We start from the raw sequence: 23,709 nt of genomic DNA, 5'->3' as shown, positions 1-23,709 counted from the left end.
TCCCTTCTCTGGCATGCAGTTCAGGGGTATCCTGTCAAAGAAAAAAGGAGTAACCTCTGCACTAACAGCAGGCTGTGTTGCCGAGAGCTGTGCCGACCTCAGCTGCCAAAAGGGATCACTCACGAGGCTGGAGTTGGAAGGAGAGTGAGAAACAGGTTTCTAAAGAATCAGAGGCTATTGGGCAGTACTTTTTGCAGTAATTCTCTCAATTTTGCAGTGGAAAATTGTTGATAGTGACATTTTAATTCCCAAATGTCCCTTAGGAAAGAGCGGTTGTTCTACTGAAGCCAACAAAAACAGTCTTTACCTAGGAGCCTATAAACATTACTCAGATAACCACTATAGTTTCCTAGCTAAATCATCCATAGACTTCATCCCAAGTAGAAAATTTACTAGTTTAACATTTATTAAAAAGACTTCAAGATCGCTGGAATTTTACACCATTTGCCAAAGAGTCATGTTTGAAATCGAAGTTTAATATTTTTCTTTTTAGCTCCATTATTTATAGTGTTGGTAGAGAATTTCAGCAAGATGATATTCAGCACAGGGCTTCAGCTGGTTTTTAAATAATTTGCCATTTGTCTGTAAAAGCTGCAGAAATTAATCCTTATGTCTCTGACATTTTTCTATATTTTATCTCTCAGCTTAAGAAGTAATATACATACAAAATTAATTTTTATACCCTTGAAAATAATGATGTGTGGAGGGAATATCAGATGGATAAACTCTTGTCTTGTAAAAGGAAATAGATCATCCTGAGCTGAACAACATGTAGTTGAATCTGGGAAAATGGGAAGGATTTTATGTCTGAAAAAAAACCTCCTTAAATCAGAATGCTGAGTTCAACCATGAAAAACATAACACAAGTTTCTACCCTGAATAAAACCACAAACCCATGAAATGCATTCCATGTGGATTAGGGATACTTTGATTTTCTTATTGTAATTAAAATAAGAAGAAATACCTTAACCAGAAATATATTAAAGACAGTGTCTGCACAGGAATTTGTGGTAAGCCACAAACACCTATAGCTCAGAATAGTGGGTGAGAAAAGAGAGTTCTCTAAAGTATGAATTTAGTTCATTCAAATATATATATTCTTTCACTAAACACAGACTGAAGCAGGACAACAATGTATATGAACCACCTTTAATAAAAACTTTGTCTAAATTTTTCAGCTTTCCATTAAAAGTATTACAATAAGAAGTTATAAAAAAGTTGAAAAAAGAACAAAATGCTGTATTAATAGCTGCTCAGCTACAAAACTGCAGCTATTCTTCCTTTCTCACAAATATCTTTCCAAATCATCTCACACCATCAAAATCAATCTATTTGTAGCTCTGATGCAGCTTTTTCCCCTTCTTTTTTTTTTATTTTCTCATTTTCTTTTGTTTTTCCCCCGGCGTTGGCTAGTATTCCTTTTTAAAGGACCTCTTACCCTTTTCACATCCCAGCTCTGCCCTCATGTGTGCTGTGCTCAAGTAGCTGCTTGAGCTACATGTGAATACCTTGCTGGAAGGCGAAAGTTTGCAGTTCCAGCTGCCTTCATCGTGGTCTGCTTTGCTGATGTGAGCAAGCTGACTGCACCAGCACTGCCACTGCTGCAGGGAAGCTGACTCACACTGGGCTTGAAGATCTTTCTACAAGTTCCTGGGGTGGCAGACCAGGATAACCAGGGATCTGGAGGGAAGGAGGCTACAACCTCCCTGTGATGTGCTTGCTCTCCACATTCTCATGTCTTTCTCCTCCTTCTTCTTTCCACCCACCAAGCTTACACAGGGAAAGAGCAAAAGACAAAACAAACAGCACATAGCCCTTGCTCTTTAATTCCTCTCTTTATGCCTGACTGCAGGAGCCCATACGCAGGGTACTGAGCCATTGCCTGAACAGCCAGGTGTATAAATCCACTCTGTGAATTTATATGCATTTATATGCATGACCATGCATTTGGCCAACCCAAGTTTAGAGCAGAGCAAAATACGTGAGTACCATGGAATGAAAGAGCTCTGACTTTAGAGCATGTACATGTTTTTTCCATAAGTGCACCACTGGCTAAAGCTGGTGCAATAAATGCTCTTTCTGTCTGTGTAAGCATACCTGTGCATGTCTATATTGAATGGTACCAATTTGTGTTATTGCTACACTTTCCCTCCTGCCCAACACTGATGGCAAACACAGAGGCAGTGCAGGACACAGAGGGCTGGCCCCTGCAGCTCTCAGCTTAGTTAGGAATCACAACAGCCCCAAGTCCTGGTCTCCCACATAATGGTCATCAATGCTGCCACTTGGTTAATTCAAATATATATATTTCCCTGCGGGGGAAGGAGTAATTAAAGCATAAGAAGGGAAAAAAAAATATGTAGCTTACTTTTACCAGGTCAAAACCATAGGGAGCAGCATGGAAATTAGCCAGCCACCTTGTAGGAGGTTCACCAGTAATTTTAATTGAATTTTTTAGTATTCCTTGGGAAATGATGTACTCTTCTGTGGCTGGGGCTGGCTGAGCACTGATAAAGACACAGAAATCAGGATAACATATTGTATTGCTCACGGAGTTTGCCCAAGGTTCTGAACCACTCAGCTACTTTCATCTTTTCCATTGAAAAGCAGCCAATATGGTTATTGTACAAAACCAAATAAATCTGTTTTCCTTAAGGCATTGTTGTTGTGACTTTTTAATGGGGTAACAGTTAAGTCATTGTCATTTCTTGGTATGCACTGAGGTTTCACTGTTAGCTTCTAAAATTTAAGGACTTGATTCTGAAGCTAATGAAAATATTATAAACTCAGGGTTAAGTGATCTGTGGTTGTGAGTGTTATCACATACAAAGACAAGCTTAGCTCAGAAGACACCTGGACTCTCCCTGTAGAACTGGGGCCTAGGACAAAACATGTCCAAGACGTACCAGGAGCAAGACAGAAGTGCTAGACAGAAAGAAGGGTCCATCTATCCTGCTGCTTAGGACTGTGTCTCAGACTACTTCAGAGTGTAACTGTCTTTAAAGTTCTAAATACATGAGGATGGCAGAAAACAACTGATGGGTCAGAGAAGAGAGATCTAATGGAAAAGCATCTGCCTCCAAAGCAACTCCTAGCGAAAAATGGGAATATTGAGAAAAGTTTAAGATTTATCTGGGCTAAAGATGTTTTAATCACACCATTAGCCCAGACTCCAAGTTTCTTTGTTACAGTACTAATACTTCAACTCAAATTGCAGCTCATCCACGAGCTTTTCTTTGGCTCTGATGTGCCAGAACCTCCTGATTGCACTGGCAATATCCATGCAGCACAGGAGGAATTACAGCCAAAGAATACAACATGTCAGTCACACCCTGGCTGCTGCATCATTTTATTATGAGGTCTGCTGGGGGGAATATATTCAAAAACCACGTGGAAAAAAGAAAAGGGGAATGGGAAAAGAGTGAGACTTTCATGTCACATTACATGATTGCACCTGAATTTTCATATATGCTGCATCCATCCAATGCAAAGTGGAAGTGATTCAAGCCTTAATATAATAACAAAAAAACCATTCAATATATCAGTTATCTGAATATGAGCTATTAATTATGAGTGACATAAGAGTTAAATTTGATAAAAAATTCCATTTTGTCAACCACTGTGCCAACTGCTTTTGCTAGATCTGAAGCCAAAGTAATTTTTAATGCATTTCCCAGGTCAGTCAGAATAGCAGCTATAGGTTGATTTGGTTTTTTCTCTTCAGTATCTAATTATGCACCCTCTAGCCTCCAATAAAATTCATAGTAAAATACTTCATCTTTTTGCTCCAAAATTTTTCTGAAATAAAAGCTTACAGGGGTTTTGGGCCCAAATGCAGAAGACTAAAGCTTGAGAAGCACTGAGTGCATCCAAATCCAATAGTTTTAGATAGATTAGCGCCATTTGGGATTTATTCCAATGTCCTTATGCAGTTTCCTTTCAGAGTTCCCACAATCCTCCATTATCAAAAACCTTTACAGCAAATGGTTGCCTCTCTTTTCCCTCAAAAGCCAGGCATAACAGGCTGGAAAACTGAGCAGATCTGTAACACAAGAAGCTTCTCAGATGTTCCCCATCCATCCCTGTGGCTTCAGACAAACAAACACGGCCTCAGCCATCTCCTGTTTTTTCATTCAGCCCCCAGAGCAGCTGAGAACCCTGAAATCCCCCTGAAAACCAACTTGACTCTTCCCTTCACAGCATTTCTATGCAGGGCTGTTCTCAGACCGGCATGATTAGCTCACTCACATGAAACATGGTTAAACACACTTCCAGTTTCATGGAAGTTCATGTAAGCCAATGAGGGGGGGGCAGTTTGTACATGCTCCCACAGTGCCTAGCACACCAGGGCCCCTCATTAATCCCATGGTGGTTTTGTTTCGTCTGGCAGAAAACACTGACTCTAAGCCATCTCTTCATTTGTTGTGGGCAACCTGGTTGGCAGACAAAGCAGGCTGCAGAGGTTCAAACCAGGAGAGGAGAGAACCACCCCATTCCCATCACCAACTTAATGCCAAGGCCTGGAACGTGCACTTGTTGTTTGGATTCGGGGCTGACAGGTTGTCACATATAAACATTGGCTATTTAGCATGAAACACTGGGGAGGGAGCATCTTTTTACAGTGGCATTTACAGTTGCAGTGCTCCCGTTCACTCTGTTACTGTGCAGGGAAGCCACGGCTTGCCAGGGCATCCCACAGATCTCTTTGTCCACTGCAGAGTGGGTTCTTGCTCCATACAAATCTGACCAAAGCCGTGGCTGCTATCTCAGAAAAGCAGCACTCCAGGACTAATTATACAGCTTCCCCAGGGACAGTCGGACCCATTTCATTAAAGTCTCCATTATGGCCTGCTGAATGGAATAGGAGCTCTTAATTAGGCAGGGGAAGGGTGTGCCTGAAGGCAGTCCTACCCACCCACCAGGGGCTTTCTGTTTTATCTCTCCTGTTCCTCCTGGGAGAGTGCACTGTTCAGCAAAATGTGACATACAGCCTATTAATATGATGTTTATCCTGGTACAAACAAAAGCAAAAGCAAAAGGCACAAGATTATTAGCTGTCTGGAAGTTCTGCTGTAATCCACAGCATATTTTGTGTTCTGGGAACATCCCTCCAGCTGAGGAGATTTTCCCCATCAGAGTGGCAGTGACACTCTTGGAAAAGAACCCAATGGCCATGTGAGCAGCTTTCTTGAGTGCAACCATCTCCTGCTTTAGTCCTAGATGTTATGAAATCTTCCAGAGTCTATAGTGAACTCAAGCTTTTTGCCTGCAATAGAAATAATTGGGGAAGGGTGAGTGATGGAGGGGGAGGAGATGGGAAAGTTAGCAGAGCAGAAAGGAAAAAGAGTGATAATGCCCCCATTAATTTCACTATCACTTGTGCAATGCGCATTACTTCCTCTGAAGCACTTCACTAAACCCTTACAATTTCAACAAGCAAAATTGCGAGCTCTCAACAGCGGCCTTATTGCTGGTATTAGAAAAAGCCTGCAGAAATCTGTTCCCTTGGTTTTAAGATAATGAACCTTTTGACATTTTGATAGATGCTCAGCATTGTTACTGAGCTTTAGAAACTCTTATGGGGGGTACAGAGCAATTCCCTCATGAAAAAGGGAGCAACATGTGGTAGATATCACATCAGTTTTTTAACTGATTGGTTCAGTGGGTAAATGCACAAGCCTCTCACCTTGTGGGGCCTGAGCTTAAATTGAGCACAGTGAGGTCACAGCTGTATTAACCTGGTATTCTCACTATTGTCTGTGGGGAATAGTAATCCTAAGTATAAAGCCACAGAGCCCTGTACAATTGAATATAGTTTGTATAATGACCATTATTTAGTCACAGGGGGCACAAGATTACATGAGCATGGAGAAAATTGCCCTCTGGCCCTCATCTAGTCAAAAGGTAGAAAACAGTACAAAGGAAACCTGCATTATGCCAAGCAGAGGAATGCTCTAAAAATTTCTTCATACTGTTGTGCTTATGGCCTTACACTTTTCATCCACCCCATTGCCATGAATATGGTGGGGGTGGAAGAAACTTTGGAACTTGAATCTTCTGCTGAAAATAAACTGCGCCAGATTTTCCGACAGCAAGGCATATTCCATCCCAGTGATAGATGAATCCAGAAGGCTTTGTTCTGTTCAGTAAAAAAAAATACATCTACATATGCATGTGTAGAAGCACATACACACAAGCATATAACCATACATCAATCATTCCACATTTCTAGCCCTGCATGCCCCATTTCACTTTCGAGCTCAAGTGTTCTTTCTTTAATGGGAGGACAGTTAAGTGGTCCTTGAACTAGAAGCAAATAGAGGCTTACGTATTGTCTCATATCTTCAAGTGGGTCTAGCCATGAAGACAGGATGAAAAACACAGGAGTGAGTGGCTGGACTGCTCTCTTCTTAGCATTTTGCTAAATCCATCCTTGTGCTTTTCGCACAGCTTGAGCCAAGTTTTTTCTCCACAAAGTTCCTACACATGACAAAACATCCACTAAACACAAAAGATGTGCCTTGATAAGTACTTCAGGTCTGCACCATTCTCAGACTTGAGCATCTGACACTGATGGTCATCTCACCAGAGAAATCATCAGGAGAGTGAACTGAAGGCAAGAAGGGAAGCAGGTGGGGAAGCAAGAGAGAAGATGATTGTTCCCATTTCCCTGCAGGATAGTGGTCACATACAGAAAACAGCAACTTCTGCATGCAAAGGACCTCATTACATGCAGGCAATGTTGTCACACAAAGCTGGGGCACTTGGGCAAAAGAAATACCCAAGAACCAAGCTTGCATTTTCAGAAATCATGTAAAAATGAATAAAACTGGTGGGGTGTGAAGAACAGGTCTCTAAAGCCATCCAAAGACAAAAACAGTAAAACTGGAAAACAACTGTGTCAGTGTTCACAACTGAATACACACAGAATCTAAAACCATAATAACTACTAACACTGAAAAATACAGTTTTATTAACAGAATAGCTTACTGTATGCCTATTTGCCAATGACTATTTTCCTCAGGTACCTATATTCAATCTAAAAGAAATCACAAGCACAGCTCTCCAAATAGGCTGTGACTCATGTCTTACCACACTACCTCTTCATAAACTTTTCACCAGGAAAAGAGGCTGTGAAGGACCACAGTAATTGATCTCAAATTCTGGTGAACACCCAGTTCTAGAAGTTTGCTTGCTTCTTAAGATCTGAATTTGTCAGAGACATGCAAGGCATCACCCTCACACACACTTGCCATGAAAAATGAACCCTCAGATTTCCTTCCTCATTCTGTCCTGATGGACAGTATTATTAGTTTAAGAAAAGAGGGTTTTTTTTTTGTCTACTCCCAGGGGAGTTTCTCCTTTTCTGGATGTTTTGAGTCTGCCCAACTCTTCCATTTCTTGGTGGATTTTCAAATATCTTTATCTATCCCTCTGAACACATCCATCACTGCCATAGCCTGGAAGCATGCCAAATACAGATGTTGTTCCCTTTGCAAGATGACTGAAACAGGATGACACTGATAATTTTTGGGGTGTGTAAAAAACCCCTAGTGCAACCAAGGCACTCAGGACGTGCATTAAAATACTACATTATATATCTATACAGACAAGCACACACACATAAAAATTGTATTATTGATAAGGAGTTACTTTGGTTGGTATTGCCATTGTCTGTTCACTGTTAAACATCTAGATATGACAAACTGGAAACCCTGTATGGGACATTTACTGCACTAAGGGGTGGCATGGAGTAAGAAATTCTGTTCTTAGGGGAGTGGACAACTTATGGTAAAACAGAACTTCTTCACAAGATACAGTCAGCACTTTATATCTAAGGAAAAAGGCACTCAAATAGTGAAGAAAACTCCACTTTGAAAACATCACTAGTTTTATTAAAATAACCATGGCAGAATGTATGACTTTATGGGAAATCGTCTAGTTGAGGGATTGTGTCTGGAAATAATGGCAAGAAAAGATTTAGAACTGAAAAGCTGTTTTCCCAAACTACTCTAATGATACTCCATGGCTGAGTAGTTAAAAAGTCAACTGGACTCTTTCATGTTCAACTCTGAACTGAAAAAGGAAATCCAGTTCAAGGAGTTCTATCTCTTTACTGCTTAGAAGAACCTTGACAGCACACAAAATTGAAAAAGGTCAACAGACTTGCTTCAGAGATACCTCTGCCTCCCATGACACCTGAGTCCTGACTTTTTCCAGGGTACACAGTCACTAAAATTAAAAGGAAAGGAACAGCCTGAATTTGGATATGTACTATTTACTCCTTACTTATATACAAGATCAATTTCAACACTAATTATCCAAGTGCAAGCAGCTAAGTCATGCTGTTTATCCTGAACCTAGCTTCATGAAGCCATTGTAGTATTTTAAATGAAAATAATTACATGATAGCATCTCTGGAATTTCTGCAATTATTATTGATAATGAAGCAGCAGTCACCCTGTGTGAGAAACTGCACAACCACAGGATTTGGGCACAGGCATCACCTTCCAGAGAAGAAACAAGAAATCCAGTAAATGTCATCATAACAAATATGAAAATTTTTCCTCACCTGAAAAGCCATTTGGACCAAGAAAATGAGCTTATAATTTTCAAAAATCTTTGGCTTGTGAAAAGATAGGTTGAATATGTGACAGCTTCTTTCAGGCTAGAGATAAAACTTAGAATATCCCCTGATTTTGCAACCTGTTTAATTGCTTTGTGGAAGACAAATTGAAGGCCTGAAAGTCAGTACAATCATTTTTATGTATTTGCATTTGCTTTTTTTGCTTTACTACTCATAAAATAATTGGTTTCATGCTGTAGGCTCCTATAAAGAGCTGGCCTAATCAGTGTAAAATGCAAGAGGCTGAAAAGAGGCTTTTAGAGGAAACTTTCAGCAAACCAGGGTTGAGGGCTGCAAACAGCAATACTCTTCTGCTTCCTTATTTAACTCAGCATGGAGACTCTCTCACTCGAGCAAGCTGGTAATTTTGCAGTGGGTGATCTCCCTTACTCACAGCATTAGATAACTCGGTAGATTTACAACGGGGAATTGTTTATACAGAATTCCTCCAAACTCTTCCTTCCTGGCCCTGTGGGATGGCTTAGCAGAAGGAAGGTAAACTTTTTCAAGCCCAGTCAGAAAGCGCTGTCAGAGTGGAGGCAGCCAACAAAGAGAGGCGTGGGGATGTACCGTGTTCCAGACCAGCAGGAGATCACATCGTGCTCTCCTTCCTCACACACGCAGCCCTGCCAGTGTAAACATCTGCTACAAGGAACAACTAATGGATCAGGCATCACTGCTGGAGGCTGAATTCTGTTTCCTGCACTTGGAGGAAAAGTCAGCAAGAGATGTTTTCACCTTCAGTGAAAACTGGTGGATGGGGTTGACACTGCCCAGGCTGATACTCCCAGGGTAAAGGAGCTCTTCTGGCTGTCAGTCTCTAATGCTCTCTTGTCGTGTTACCCTGACCTTCATTTTCTTTGGCTTCAGCTACCTCAGTGATGACAGTTGTCCTGTCTATTTTTTAATATGCTGTGATTATCCTGCACACTTACCAAATATTCCTATCCATACAGAAAAAAAAATATGGATATACCCTTGAAAACTGATATTATTTCAGACAGTAGAAAATATTTAAAGTAAGTAAGCTTCTTATCTTAGATAAACATTAGGGAATAACTGTCCTCTGCAGAAATATGCCTGTTTACCTGTGAAAACATGGCAATCATATAATAAGTATAATAATAATATAATCAAATAATACCTTTGTTCAAATACCATGTTGGTATTCATTAATTTTATGAGTACTAATTCAAGCACCTAAAAAAATAAAAAATCAAACATGTGACAACTACATTATTATAGACATGAAAATGTGAATATGGAGAGGACAGCCTTTTCTGGAAAGACAGCAATTTGACTATTTCTGTTCTAGCTCATAGAAATGTTACTCTTAAAATAATAATAATAATAATAATAATAGAATAATTAGAATAGACATTTTACAGGTGACTTTAAGTTGTTGGAAACAGTTCAATTGTTACTGCCTTGTGTTGTATTTTTGCTGCAGTTGACTTTGCTGATTTGCTTTTCTTTACAAGTTCACTGTCGTCTAGGAGACTGCCCTGGGCAGCTGACAGGCTGAGCAGCCTGCCATCCTCCAGCTGCCTGAGCTCAGTGGTGAAACTGTTCTGCTTCTTGCTGAGGACTGACCAGCAGAGATTTTAAATGTTTTAAACAAATGTTTAAATTTAAATGTTTTAAATGTTTTAAACAAAAACACTCTGTTTAAACAACCACAGCAAGAAATAAGTTTTATAGCATTTGTAAGATATATTTTCTGTTTAATTACCTCAGTTGATTTGATTTAATTTCTGTCACTGTATACTAGATCTAAGGTGTTGGACATCCAAAGTGAAAAGGTTTGGGTCATCATGGACTAGAACTTTATCGCTCTTCTAGTGTCCTTCCTCCTGAGACTACACAAAAGGACTGTGATCTTGCCAGGGATGGCAAGTGGTAATCTATGTGGCAGCTGAGAAAACCAGAGGATAGCACAAGGCTGAAGAACCTCACTTTGGCAGCAAATGGAGTGGGAAAGCATTGTCATAGTTTGCTCTGCTGGACTGACCTTCTGACAGTGCAAGAGCTTGACTGGTCTTGTGGGGAGCTCTCAAGTCAGCCTCTGACTCACACCAAAACCCTGGGTGATACAGGCCTTGTAAGCATGCAGTCCCAGCTGGAACAGTGTGCAGATGCAGAGGTAAATGGACAGCTGTTTTCAGATCTCATTCCCATGTATATGGCTTTCGCTCTTCAAGGGATAATTAAACTCCCTCACCCAGTTTGCCCTTGCATGAAGCAGGAGTAACTCAAGCAGGTGGAGCAAACCTTTGCAGATGAAGTTAGTTAATTATATGAGATAACTGAAAAGACACACTAGAGAAACACAAGGTATTCTTGTTATTCATTTCACAGCCCTAGGTGTTTTCTCTTCATATTTTATCTCACAGATTACAGTCTACCCAAAGTCCTTCCTATAACCACATATAAAAGCATTTCTCCTCATTCTATATATTGTTATGACTGCAGCAGCCACAGAACTGCATCCTTACAAAAATAAATTGTGATTTATTAGCCAAATGTCCTAGCTCCTAACAGTGCAGTTATATCCTTGTACAGACTGGCATGGAATTTTATTTACACTTATTGGCTGAAGCACAAAGCACTGCAGAGGGCTTTAATCCTGCACTGTAAATTAAATGCAATGCACAGAGGAAACCAAGCAGTAGAAAGAAGTGTGGGAATAATATCACAATAAATCTAATTTTTAGCAGAGCTTTAGGTCACGAGAAGCCCTTTGAGAGCACAGATTTTTAACAAATCAGAAAAAGAGCTTGATACACTTTCCAGACTCTGAAAATCTTTCTAATATGGGCTACTAACAATTACAGTACAGTGGATTCACATAGGCAGATTCAGAGCAAGCAACAGCCAAATCAAAGTATAGTCCTTACCTTATGTTTTCTGTGAGTCTTGCCTTTCAGCATTAATAACCTCAGGCAACAGCTGGTCTTCCATCCTGTCCCTGGTGACAGTGAAATTAATGAAGGTGGTCTGAACAGGCAGTTCTGGCTTGCAAGTGAGGGTTAGCCAGATTAGTGTGAAGGATGAGATGAAAGTTCTTGTTGAATTCAAATTTTTTGTCGTCACTCGTGGTACATCTGGGAAAGAATAAAATGCACAAGAATGGGGTTCTCACTAAATTAAAACCTCATAGGTATCTCAGATTGCAGACCATGGGTACTGTATGATCTTAGCAGCATAGCAAATGCATACAAGCCAAACTTTAGGTGCCTACAACTTAAGAAACAAAATGATTGAACACACAAAAGTATATGAAGAATACAGAGTGTTTATTAATTGTTGCAGTTTCATTTGCATATACAGCAGACACAGGGAGATTATTCACTGCTGAACTGAAAAGCGTGGCTTAGGGATAAATGTCTATCATCATTACTTAAAGGAAACTTAGGAAAGTTTTCAAACAAATTCCAATGAGATAGTTGTTTGTTTTTACTATCATTTCCTTAAATATGTATCCTAAGAAACTAAGCATGGACATGTATTTATAACAAATGGATAGACTAGAGGACAGGGATTGGCTGGCAACTGAAACAACAAAAATAATGATTTTTTAAAGGTAATTTACTAATTTTTTTGTTCCAAATTAATTATTTGCTGGATGAAAGAATTAGTTATCCTAAGTCCACCTTTTATTTACTGAAATCCCTTACTGAAGAACTGTCATTTCCTGATCCTTATCTTCAGTGAGGGGTGAAGCCCATCACTTACAGCCACTCTGCTACTGCTGATTTACCATTTTGGAGCCCAGCAGTGTGGCAACATGAAGTTCACCTTCCTACTGCTGTGGCATAGCACCAGAAAAAATTGAAAGGTTACTTGTAGATTACAGTGTGTGCCATGTGTCTGGTCTGATGTGACCCAGAGACACAAATTTTGTCATTGACTTGCCCAGTGAACAGTCTGTCAATTTCCAGGATTCACTTGCCACACATGAGAACAAAACCAGTATTTTCTGTACAGCAATGATTTTGAATGTTCTCTGGCAAGAAAAGAGATTTGAATATTAGTAATAAAAAAGGGCAAATAGGGCAGTTGTAACATGGAACACAAACTCTTTTATAAAATTCAAATTGACAGTTTTTAACTCAATTTTCAAAGTGATTGCATTAACATAGATATGAAACACTTAAAATTCAATTTATGAAAGTCACATCAGAACATGAATAAAACCAGTACTTTCTGTAGGAATTTTAACATTGCTTTCTTTCTAGGCTATCAAAGAGCATTGCCAGAACATAGGTTTCCTCTCTTAAGATCCTTTCCTACTTCTGACACGCCCTTAGCTATAAGACACAGCCCAAACAAAATGGTGTGCTGAGACCCTTCTGCATTTCACCAGGGAGAAGGAAGAAATGAGAGCTGCTTATGACATACTTCAAGCAAATTCTTTAAGGAAACCTACTATGTCTAGCACTGGGAAACCCATAGCTCTACAAAAGTCAGCATCAGACATGTATTTTGTATAATACTGTCTTGCAAACTAATGGAGATGGGTTTTCCAGGTTTATGCTTGTATAATTGCTTCAGATTATTCTTCAGATTATCCAGCCTCTCTCAGATGGACATGAATTCACTGTCCAGTTCTGCAACATGGTCTCTCCACAGCCTTCAAAACTGGTTACAGCTGGAGGGAACAAAACTGTAGAGTTTGACATGGAGAAAGCAATCTTGCTTTGCTTTCAAGACACACACACTCAGATGAAACAAAGATCTGACAAAAGACAAGTTCTTCAGTTTGCTTTGTCTGAAGAAAAACCTTTGCTAAGGGAGCCACACTATGATTCAGACCATCTATGAGGCAATATAACAAGTTTTAGAGCTCTGGATTAAAGTATTTCCTTTAGGAGTTCTCAATTCACAGAAGCAATAAATAACCAATTTCTGTGATTATCACCTATGAAAGGCAAAACCTACATAATGACTTAGTGGGTTTTATTACTGCAGCTGTTGTAGGTTTTCTGTTAATTACAGATTTGGGAAAAAGGAATGTTCTGTTATTGCTCTCGCACGGTTCAAGAGTATAAGCAACAACGATAAACAGAGAGGTGGAGAACCCAGCAGGATGACTTAATTTTTTTCAGTAAAATATATCTGTTTAGAGGTTAGCTCTGGATTGTGAAGAAATCCAGCAAAATAGGCATGAATAATGGAAGTCCATGACAGAATGAATATCAAAAAACAGTCACCAAAGAAATTTCTAAAGACAAGTTCTACTTTTGCCAATATTTTCTTCATAATGTCCTATTCCCTCAGCTGAGGCAGGCAGAATGGATGGAACCACTCTACCCAGGAACAGACATAGCATCTTTATGTGAGTCCCAGCTCCCTGGTATTTAAGAACAAAGTAAATTAAAAAGAGATTGTTCCCCACTAGTTTAGGTTTGTTTTTTTTTCCTGTTGAAATTATCATAGATTTTGAAATAAAGTAGATTAAGGGATTCAAAAAGGATTTAAAAAAATTTTTAAAAATCTGTATATGCCTTGAGTGTAAATGATTTTTAGCCAAAGCAAATATAAAACCAAATAAATTCTAGGAGGTAACATGAGCACTCAGCTATGAGAAGACCAGGATGTGTGTAACATCTTTTCTGATCTGTCAGACTTGATTGATTGACACAAAGACCTGCTATTCCCTTGTGCATGTTCTGCCTAAGGTAACAATGCCTAGGACTTTCAAAGGCAGGAACTCATGAATTTCGAGTATAGGAACATGACTTCATATAATGCAATGACTTGAGAGTTTACATGACGTCTTTCCTTATCAGACACTTTCATGCAACGCAAAATTAAAGCCTAACTTTCAGGGCAGATGTTCTCCAAAACACACCATAACTCTAAATGGTAGAATGGTAGGATAGCTTCCTGTAGCGAGATGTTTTGGATCAGCTCAGCAAGAATGAAATATGCGATAAATTTTTGGACAGGAAAGTAAAGGGAAACAATATTTTTCAGTGGGAAGAAAGAGGGATAAACACATTTTCCAGAGGAGCTTTCATTCAGCTCCTGCTGCTTAAAATTAAAAGCTTCTGGAACCGACTTGCAAACCCCAACAAGTAATGTAGAGCATGAAGTTGAATAAATCAGGTGAAAACAAGCACAGAATGGAGCTGTTACTAGGCAATCTCAGTAGGCAAACTGTGCAAGTTGGTCAAACTAGTTCAGTGGGAAAAGCACTGCCTTGAAGCTGCACAGCTGACGAGACGTTCAAGGCAAGGAAAGCTTCTCCCTGTGGAGAAACTGAGTGAATTTTCTTGCTGTTTCATGAATAATAGTCATGCCTCATAAGAATGGAAACTTGTTCATACAAACTACATTTGCACATAAATCAAATTTCAAGACATCTTAAAAAATCTCTTAATAACCTAATCTTGCAGCTGAAGAGACATGACTGCCTCTTTGTGACTGTGCAAAGGAGTTCAGCAAGGGTAACAGCTCGTGCAAATGCAAATAAGAGCCTTATGAACAATCAATTTATTCCTCTGCCCTCTCTCCTATGACCCAAAATAACATTGATCTGTTATAGTTAATGCTCATAGCCAGTGATTTCCAAAAGAGAGGTGCTGGGGAAACAGGATAGGACACACACATGTAAAAATTAAAATATTAAGGGCCATCCATATCAAATCTATTCAATAGCACAGTTTCTCTTATAGCAGGTGAAGACCAAAACCCAGCACCATGAAGAGTTGGAATCTGTTTACTTTTGTGTCTTGGTTTGTCTGCTCAAAAAAAAAAATCCAAGTATTTGCATCGTGGATAATTTTTACACACAGTGCTAATATGTTGCACCCAAATTTTGCTTACTTTTTCTCTTGTGGATTCCATGCTTACAGAAAAGTATGTACTACAACCGATATTTTCTTAAAATTATTTTATATTTTTTCCTTTTCTCCTCCTTCTCAAAGCAAATATCTTGAAATATTTTAACAAAAAATCTTAGCATTTTAAAGCAATTTTGAACATAAGGCCGTAGTCTAAAGTGTGTTAGAAAAAACTGAGGAGTTTTGCCATTCCAAAATTAAAAAATAAAAATGTATCCAAATTTGAACACCCAAAATTTGTTAGGCTTCTAAATATATACTAAAGCACTTCAGCATGAAGTCTGTTTTTCAGAGATACAAAGTACCTTTAGTTCACCCTATTGTGACCTGGTTTTGAGGAGAATATTAATTTATTCATTTGAAGTTCTCTAAGGCTGAGAATTTCTTTTGCAGGCTTCATTCAGAAGCAATACCAAGAGCTGGTATTGCAGAATATCCAGGAGTGCAACATAAGAGCCACCTTGCAAAGAAGGAAGGGGAGAGGTACTTTTATGAAGTGGTTCACAGATCAGCAAGTTCTCTAATACACAGGCTAGTAAATTTGCTTTGGAAAGAGTACAAGCTGATAAATCTCCCTTGCTATGCTTTCTGTCGATTGATATGATATATTTTACTTAAAATTAGGATTGTCTGAAGCTCAGTGGATTTAATTATTTGTAATTATCCAGTTGTTGTCAGTATGTGGCCATTTTATGACAGTGGTATCTACTGTGTGGGTCAGGTTCAACTGTACATCTTTTCAAACACAGAATTAATGTACTATTGATGAAACCATTACTAGAACCAAATTAAAGTCTGGGCTGATGTATTGGTCCATGGGGTGCTGTCAGACATGAAAGGAGTAATTAGTATTCATTACTTCATACTCTGCAACATTCCAATTATTAATGAACTTCAACTGCTGGACTGCACCATATCTATCACAAACAGTCTTTCTAGTCTTTCTTTATTAGGAAAAAACATTCAAAGTACCCAACAGAACTACTAAAATAAAAAAAAAAAATAACAGAAATTAATCAAGAATGAAGCAAACTCTGCTTATTTGGTAATAAATGGGGTATATATTGTGTGGGTATATATATAGTGGTGCATATATTTATATTTTAGTGTATTTATATATATATATATATATGTATGTAATTCTACACACAGACACACATGTGCCCCTCAAAGGTGACATGTGCACCTTCAGTCAGGCACAGAATGCCACTTCAAGTAATGCTGCCTAAAATATTGGGCAGAAGAGCCTATTTTTGAATAGCTTCATATATTTGCTTTTGTGTCCACATACACAGCTTCATTGTTCTATGTGGAAGCCTTTGCTAAATAAATTCAAAGCTATATTGCTGTGACCCTTGTCCTTTAAAATTCAACTTATTTCTGTTGTTTCATATCCCTTCACATCCTCCCATTCCTTAAAAGTCTGTTATCTTGTGAAAATTCTGATCTCTCTTTTAGAGCAGTATAATACTAGTTTTCAGCAAAGTTTCTTCACTCTGGATTCTGAAAAGCAAGCTGTATGCTCTCACTATGAAGTACTTCAAATGCAGCTATAGAAAAATGCAACAAAGTGGGATCATTTCAAGGTCTCACAGCACAGGGCAAGAGTGCATCTTCCAGGAGCTTCATGTGTACAAGGAGATTTGAGCTGGTTTTCACTGCTTAGATTTACTGAGCAGGCAACAATGCCTGAAATACAGGGAGGGAAGGAGGGAAAAAAAATATTTGGTATCCTGTCTAAAATGATATCTTTTTTATTTATAATTTGTTTCATATTTTCACTTTCTAAAATGTGAAACTGTGCAGGCACTTTAACCACTCTTTGACTAACATTTGAGATCCATCCAGAAATGCCCCAGGAGTATGTCTGGTATCTAAACATCATATTCTCCAACATGAAATATCTAGCTTGTTGAAGTGTTGCTTGAAAACAAGAATAGGAGGGAGGAACACATTCAGACTTAAAAATAAATTTACATTTGAGCAGAAACAAACTGACATGGCATTTCAGTTCATCAGATGAAATATTTAATGAGGCTTAATAAGTTTACTCTTGAGCAAGCACAAATCAGCATTATTCTTTAAGCTGACATCTGCATTGAGGACTCAACAATTTCATCCAAAGTTTTTTGTGAAAAGTTATGGGATACATTACAGACTGAAAGTCTCTTGCACCAAGTACAAACTTCTTTATTTTTCCCCATTATTATCCTGAAAATGTGTATCTAAAAAGTATCTAAACAAGATCTTAAGAAACATTTTTAATAGTCTTTTTAAAGTTTGATAATTTTTAAAAATATAGAGGAGAAAGAGGGCATGGGAATCAAAGATGAGATTCACAGACATCACTCCAAAAAGGTCAGAACATAAGGTTACCTTCCCTTGTACCATCTACCATTCCTGCCACTGCTGTGTCAGAACAGAGGAAACTCATTAGGTCAGCCTTGTGTCACCAGTTTGAGTCTCCTAGAGGAATGGTGCAGAGCTCCAGGGTGGAGCTGCAGCCCTTCCCTTGGGAGGGAGAGCCCAGAATGGACCCCAAATTCGAGTATTCAGAGCACTCACGTGAAAAATGAGTTTTGGTTCTAGCAGACCAGGTTTAGGGGAAAACTGAGTGGGCATTAACACCTCCATGACATCTGCCTCCATGAATTCCTAACCAGGATCAGCTGGACTGGTTTGGTGCAAGGGAAGTTGGCAGCAAAATCAATGTAAGCAGTATAGCAGTAAGTAGTCCCCATCTCTGGCTAACTTATTTCTGCCTTGTGTCCAGCCATATCAGTTTTTCATCGTTTGTCTTACTCTCCAGGGTTTTTGTTTGTTTGGAGTTTTTTTTTTGGTTTTTTTTTTCCTTTTTAAGCTGCTTGATTATTTAAGAGGTGACCAAAAAAAACATAGTGAAGGCATGGTTTTCTTAAGCTGATATTGCAGCTGGAAAACCCTTTATTGTTAAATCCAAATCTAGCTTGTAATTTCCAATGCCTTCCCCCTTGCTATCAGTGCCTAGCATGGAAAGGAAATACTTTCCTTTCTTTTGAGCTGAATTATAATATATGCAGCTCCTTGTTTTACTCCTTCCTTTGAAGTAAAAAAGTAAAGAATTCCACTCGAGCAATATAGTATTTTGAGTCCAATTTGGAAGCTGAGAACATTATTTTGCTATCTAATATGATACAGATACTAACATTTTAAAATCCACTCATCTCTAGATTTTAGCCATTGCATTTTAAAAAGAAATCATTTGTTACATGAGGAGTTGAAGCACTAAGTAAAATGTAGCGATCAAAGCAATATAGATCCAGTTGTCATGGAAAAATTCTGATTACTCAAGCATACTCACCTTCCCTTTTTAACTGCATGTCTTCCAAGCAGATGATCAAGTATGGGATCAATAAAGTCACACATGTTTTCAATTAATACAGTCTCATCAAAAGCTAAAGCTCTTTCAATGGTCTTCAGAAAACTTTACCTGAAAAATAAAATTCCCCCCCGCCCCAATATTAGATAAATGCTGGTTATAGAAAGATTTCCTTTATATACTATAAACAACAAAGCTTTTCTAAAAGCACATGGTTAAACCATGGAGAACTGCTCACAAAGAATTGCCCAGTGTTTAAGAGTTTGACAGTTTTGAGTTTAACATCTTTCTACCTATGCTCTTGCTAGTGATCATATAAAAAAAAAAAAAAAAAAGTATATATATATTGCTGGGGCTTTTCTTATAAGCAAATCTGAGGGTACAGCCCCACATTGTGGACATTAGAATTGACATAGAAATGTTGGGGGAGCATATACTTATATCATCTATATCTATATCTTCATCTATATATCTATATCTTTATCTATCTATACCTATATATATCATTTGTATCTATATCTATACCTATCTATATATATACAATCAATATCTATATCTAATCTATATCTAATCTTTATCTGTATCTATCTGTCTATTCTTGCGTTACAGCTTTTGTTATTTCCTCATTTAAATTATAAACACTTAGGATCTGAATTACTTGGGAGAATTCTGTTTCAAGGGGCATGGTAAATGGAGTAGATAATAATGGAAAGGTAAGTAAGTAATCAGGCAATATAGCTTCACAGAGCAGGGTACTACTGAGTGTGAATGGAAAATCATGATTATTTGTGAGGGTTGGAAAAAGAATGAAAAGCAGACCAGGACAGGTGAGGGAAAAGAGCTGATTCAAATGAGCAGACAGGCTAGATAATTAAGACCTATTTTAAAAATCAGGCATTACTGTGATCATTTACTCTTTTGTGTAGTTGTGTGTTCTATCTGGAATTTAATAAAAAAACTCTGAAAGCCCTTTGAAATGGAGAATTATCTCCCTAAATCTAAGCAAAAATAAGAAAATAAGTGAAGAGATCAGTTACATGCTAGTGCTATCGGCTATAATTCAGTTATAAGAGTAAGAATTAAAAACATGGTTGTTTACCAGGAAATGACCCAATATTGGCTTTGCCTTGAATGCTGCACATGTATGTGAGGTGCACAATGCTGTGTTCTGCTGACTAAACTGTAGAGTTTAGGACTTTGCACCTTACCTGATGAAAAAGTGATCTGACCCTCACAAGAAGTGCACCTCAACCTCCATTTCCTCCTCATCACTTGAAAACAAAGTAAGAAGGGTGTCTTTTCAAGAACCATTTTAAAGGGAAATAATGCTATGGATAAATGAGCAGAACTGTGGTAATATTTCAATTCTTTAAGTAAGTGCATTTCAACAAAAAAGCCCTTAGGAAACTTAGGGGAGCTTGAAGGCAGTAAACGCGAAAGCCAGTTCTTCAGCGAGCACAAATCCTTTCTGTCCTAGACATACGACTTTAAGGTCAGCTCCATATTTATTCTTTATCCATTTAATTCCCTGTTGCTGGGGATCTATCATCAGAGGTCAGCACTCACAGTTTGTTAGAATAGTGGCATTTTCTGCTGACAGCCTATCACCCTCGTTACTCCACGCCACAGCCCGAGCATCATCTGTCAACGTGGCAATTGGGTCCAGGCCCTCCGCCACAGGAAAAGGAGCCCTAGAATCACAGCGCAATATAATCAGCCAGCAACATTACCAAGAGGCACCACATGACTCAGTGCAATGCACAGGATAACTGGGGGGATATAAATTAAAGTAAGGCAGAAAAGTAAGGAGGATCCCTGTGGAGTTTCAGATGAAAAGAAAGTGACGAGAAGCAGTTTATCATATTTATAACAGATTTTTAAAAAGTGTTTTCTCTTAAGACATTTACTTCATAAAAATATTTATAGTTCAATAAAGTTAAAAATGCATCATATATTATACATCTCAGTGTAGTCTGATATTGCAAATTCAATGCTTATGTATGCTCTTGAGCACCTATTTCTGGAACATAAATCAGTATTTATCCACAAGAAAAAATTATGAAAGCAGGATTCCCATGGCATCTTATTAGTACAGCTCAGCCACCCTCAAAAGCCAGGGAATGGGGCCATCTCTGGGGGCAGAGGCAGGCGTGGGGCTCCCCGTGGGGCAGCAGCTGCAGCCAAGCTGTGCTGTGAGTGTCCCTTCAGCAAGGGGGGCTGTCAGAGCAGCCAGCTCACAGCCACACTTGCTGGATGCCAGCCCCTCACAGGAAAGGAGATGGAGAGGAATGTCTGAAATCAGTGCTCACCAAACAGGTAAGGGTGGGGGGGAGAAATGCCTAATGCAGCACAACAGAATAAGAGAGAGTGAATAAATAGGTTGTTTGGAACAAACAAGAGGGGCTGGTGGAAGCATAATAGTAGAGCTATACCAGATGCCTGGAATTAATTTTTTTCCTTACTGTAGCAAAGGGCAAACCCCCACCAGTTCCTTCATGGTGTTATTCCAGGCTTCCTTATTAGTGATTTTTGGATTGAATTCAAAAGCCTTAAATAAAGGACAGCACTGCATCATCAGTATTAAGCCTGAATTGTCTTGTCCCCCATTCAGAAATATCTCAAAAACTCTTCCATCAAAATTTTCCTTCTCCCTGGACATGTCTAGTCCTCATTGCTGGCTTTTAGACTGACACTTCTTCTAACAGTGTGCACTGAAACCAAGAACCAACCCCCATGTATACCTGACAGTTGTTTATAATGAAAAGCATTACATATATTTGAGCCAAATTTGCAAAATTGTTAATAATAAGAAGGGCACCATGCCCCTAGTGCAGCCTCTGTGGCGCAGTTACCATGGTATTACAGAGCACTTACCACCTTAAATTGCCTAACTCTTGGTTCTAATCTCTGAGCCCAAAATAAACCTAACTTTTGATGAATGCTCTGAAAATGCAAGCACAAGGGTCCCAGCAGGCATACACTCCCCTCTGCAAGTGAGCAACTTATCTATCTCCCATGTGTAACACATTCATCTAAATATATCAAACGACTGAAAACATAATTTGGTTTATCTCTGGACTGTAAGACAACCAATACAATAATTTCCATGAGCTGAAATACTTCCTTGTGAAAAACAATACCACTGGGGTATTATCAGGATTCCTAATATTAATTTTCACACAATGCCAGAAAAATATCTGAGTATATAGGTGTGTCTATTGTCACTGTATCTGCACAAAGCTGATATTTAATTACATAGAACTACTTGCTGTTCCTTCTATAGAGGACTATTAATAAACACCTATTTTACATAACTTTTCAAGTGTATTTGTCTCTTATTTTCCACTCTTCCTCACTTGCAAGAAAACAATCAAAACTGAAATGAGGTATTTTGTCTCACTGCAGTGAAAGCATCTTATAAAGTAAAACATCACAGTATGGTTTATTTTTATTCATAAAAATGTTCAATCCAGTTCAGAAGAGTCTTTAATGAGTTAAGAATGACATTTATTTCCAGTCCTACTATTGAAAATATATGAGGCAATTTTTTCTACCTAGGCTGCAAGGTAGAAGGAAGTTTCTGAGAAAGGATTTTGATCTGCAAGCAGGTTTTTGGTGGAAAAGGACAGGAGAGGTTCCAGGTAAAGCAAAGCTCTAGACAAATTAGTGACTGTCAAACTCTAGCACAAAGCAAATGTCTATAAAGAGATGTCCCCACTGTTCTGAGTGCTGACCTTGGAAACTCAGATTTGGATTTAACTGTATTTCCAGAGGGTCCTCATAACCCAGCTCATCTGCTGTGTCATAGATCTATGATTGAAAATGAGGTAAGTGCTGCCCATTTCACATATTTCTGAGAATAAATGACATTAATAATTATATAATACACATAAGAAATAGGAAACAAGTAGGAGCATTTGCACTAAGGAAGAAAAGACTGGTCCAAAGCTTCAAAAGTAAGGAGAGAGAAAGTTTTGCAGAGACAGCTGCAAGGATTGGAACTTCTATGCATTTAGTGAGTACTATCATGATTTCTTCTATGTGCAGAAAAATGGGGATGATCATAACTACATGCTTTTCCTGGAGCTGACAAGATAAGCAGAATAGGTCTCTGTACAGCTCTATATTTTCAGAGCACTTGCTGTTACAAAGGTGTCACAAAGAACAGGCTTTGGCATTGAGAATTGGAAAGGGAAGGGATATTCTTCTGCCAGAGAACCTCTCTCTTCTTCATTTCCCTCAAAAGATACCTGTAATCTGAGGAAAGCATGCCTGTGTGCACACACACTGTGTGTGTATATATATATATATATATATATATATGTAAGTGCATGTGTATACATAGCCTGCAGAACAAATAACTTCAGTGAGTTACATTTGTATATACACATCTGTATTTCAGATTTTACCTTTTTGTACCTTTAGAGGAGGAATCCAGAAATGTCCCTTTGCCTCCTGGTGATATTGTTTTATGAAGGATCCAAAGCAAGACACAAATGCTGCTGTCAATAAGATGTTACCACATAAAAGTTTTCTTCTGTGCTTTGAGGTTTTCAATGGACTGTCTCCAACAGGTTTTTGGACTGCAAAGCAAAATTAGAAAATGTTATCTCCTGAGCACCATGGAAGTGACAGAATGTTTAATCTCTGTGTTATTAACCAGAAGCACACAAAAGTACAACAGGAGAAGAACTCCATCCACAAGAGATACACTTCCAAAGACTGCAAAGGCTGGAAACAATCCAGAATTTCTGGCGGTGACTTGAAACCTTTGAAGCTGTAAACAACAGGATAGAACTCTTTGTCAAATGTTCTGTCTACTGATTTTTTCAGTAATTGGTGCTTTTGTCTAGATCAGATACAGCATGGTGGACACA

The 23,709-nt window shown here is 38.6% G+C and overlaps 1 protein-coding gene across 1 annotated transcript in view; it reads right to left on the bottom strand.

Annotated features, from left to right (window-relative positions):
- Positions 1-7,283: 7,283 nt before the first annotated feature.
- Positions 7,284-23,709, bottom strand: part of DNAH11 (dynein axonemal heavy chain 11) — a 76,339-nt gene continuing 59,913 nt past the window's right edge. Inside the window, 16 exon segments of the mRNA XM_033512550.1 lie at positions 7,284-7,460; positions 8,012-8,058; positions 8,061-8,130; positions 8,573-8,622; positions 8,625-8,732; positions 8,735-8,741; positions 9,365-9,428; positions 9,430-9,500; positions 10,054-10,214; positions 11,530-11,644; positions 11,646-11,730; positions 18,815-18,927; positions 20,286-20,523; positions 21,526-21,530; positions 23,252-23,359; positions 23,361-23,415. Of these exon segments, the coding sequence (XP_033368441.1) occupies positions 7,284-7,460; positions 8,012-8,058; positions 8,061-8,130; positions 8,573-8,622; positions 8,625-8,732; positions 8,735-8,741; positions 9,365-9,428; positions 9,430-9,500; positions 10,054-10,214; positions 11,530-11,644; positions 11,646-11,730; positions 18,815-18,927; positions 20,286-20,523; positions 21,526-21,530; positions 23,252-23,359; positions 23,361-23,415 (1,474 nt within the window).

Source organism: Parus major, chromosome 2 (genome assembly GCF_001522545.3).
Source record: "Parus major isolate Abel chromosome 2, Parus_major1.1, whole genome shotgun sequence".
Lineage (NCBI taxonomy): Eukaryota > Metazoa > Chordata > Aves > Passeriformes > Paridae > Parus > Parus major.
Note: the sequence above shows the minus strand (reverse complement) of the source record. Positions and strands in the feature narration are given on the sequence as shown.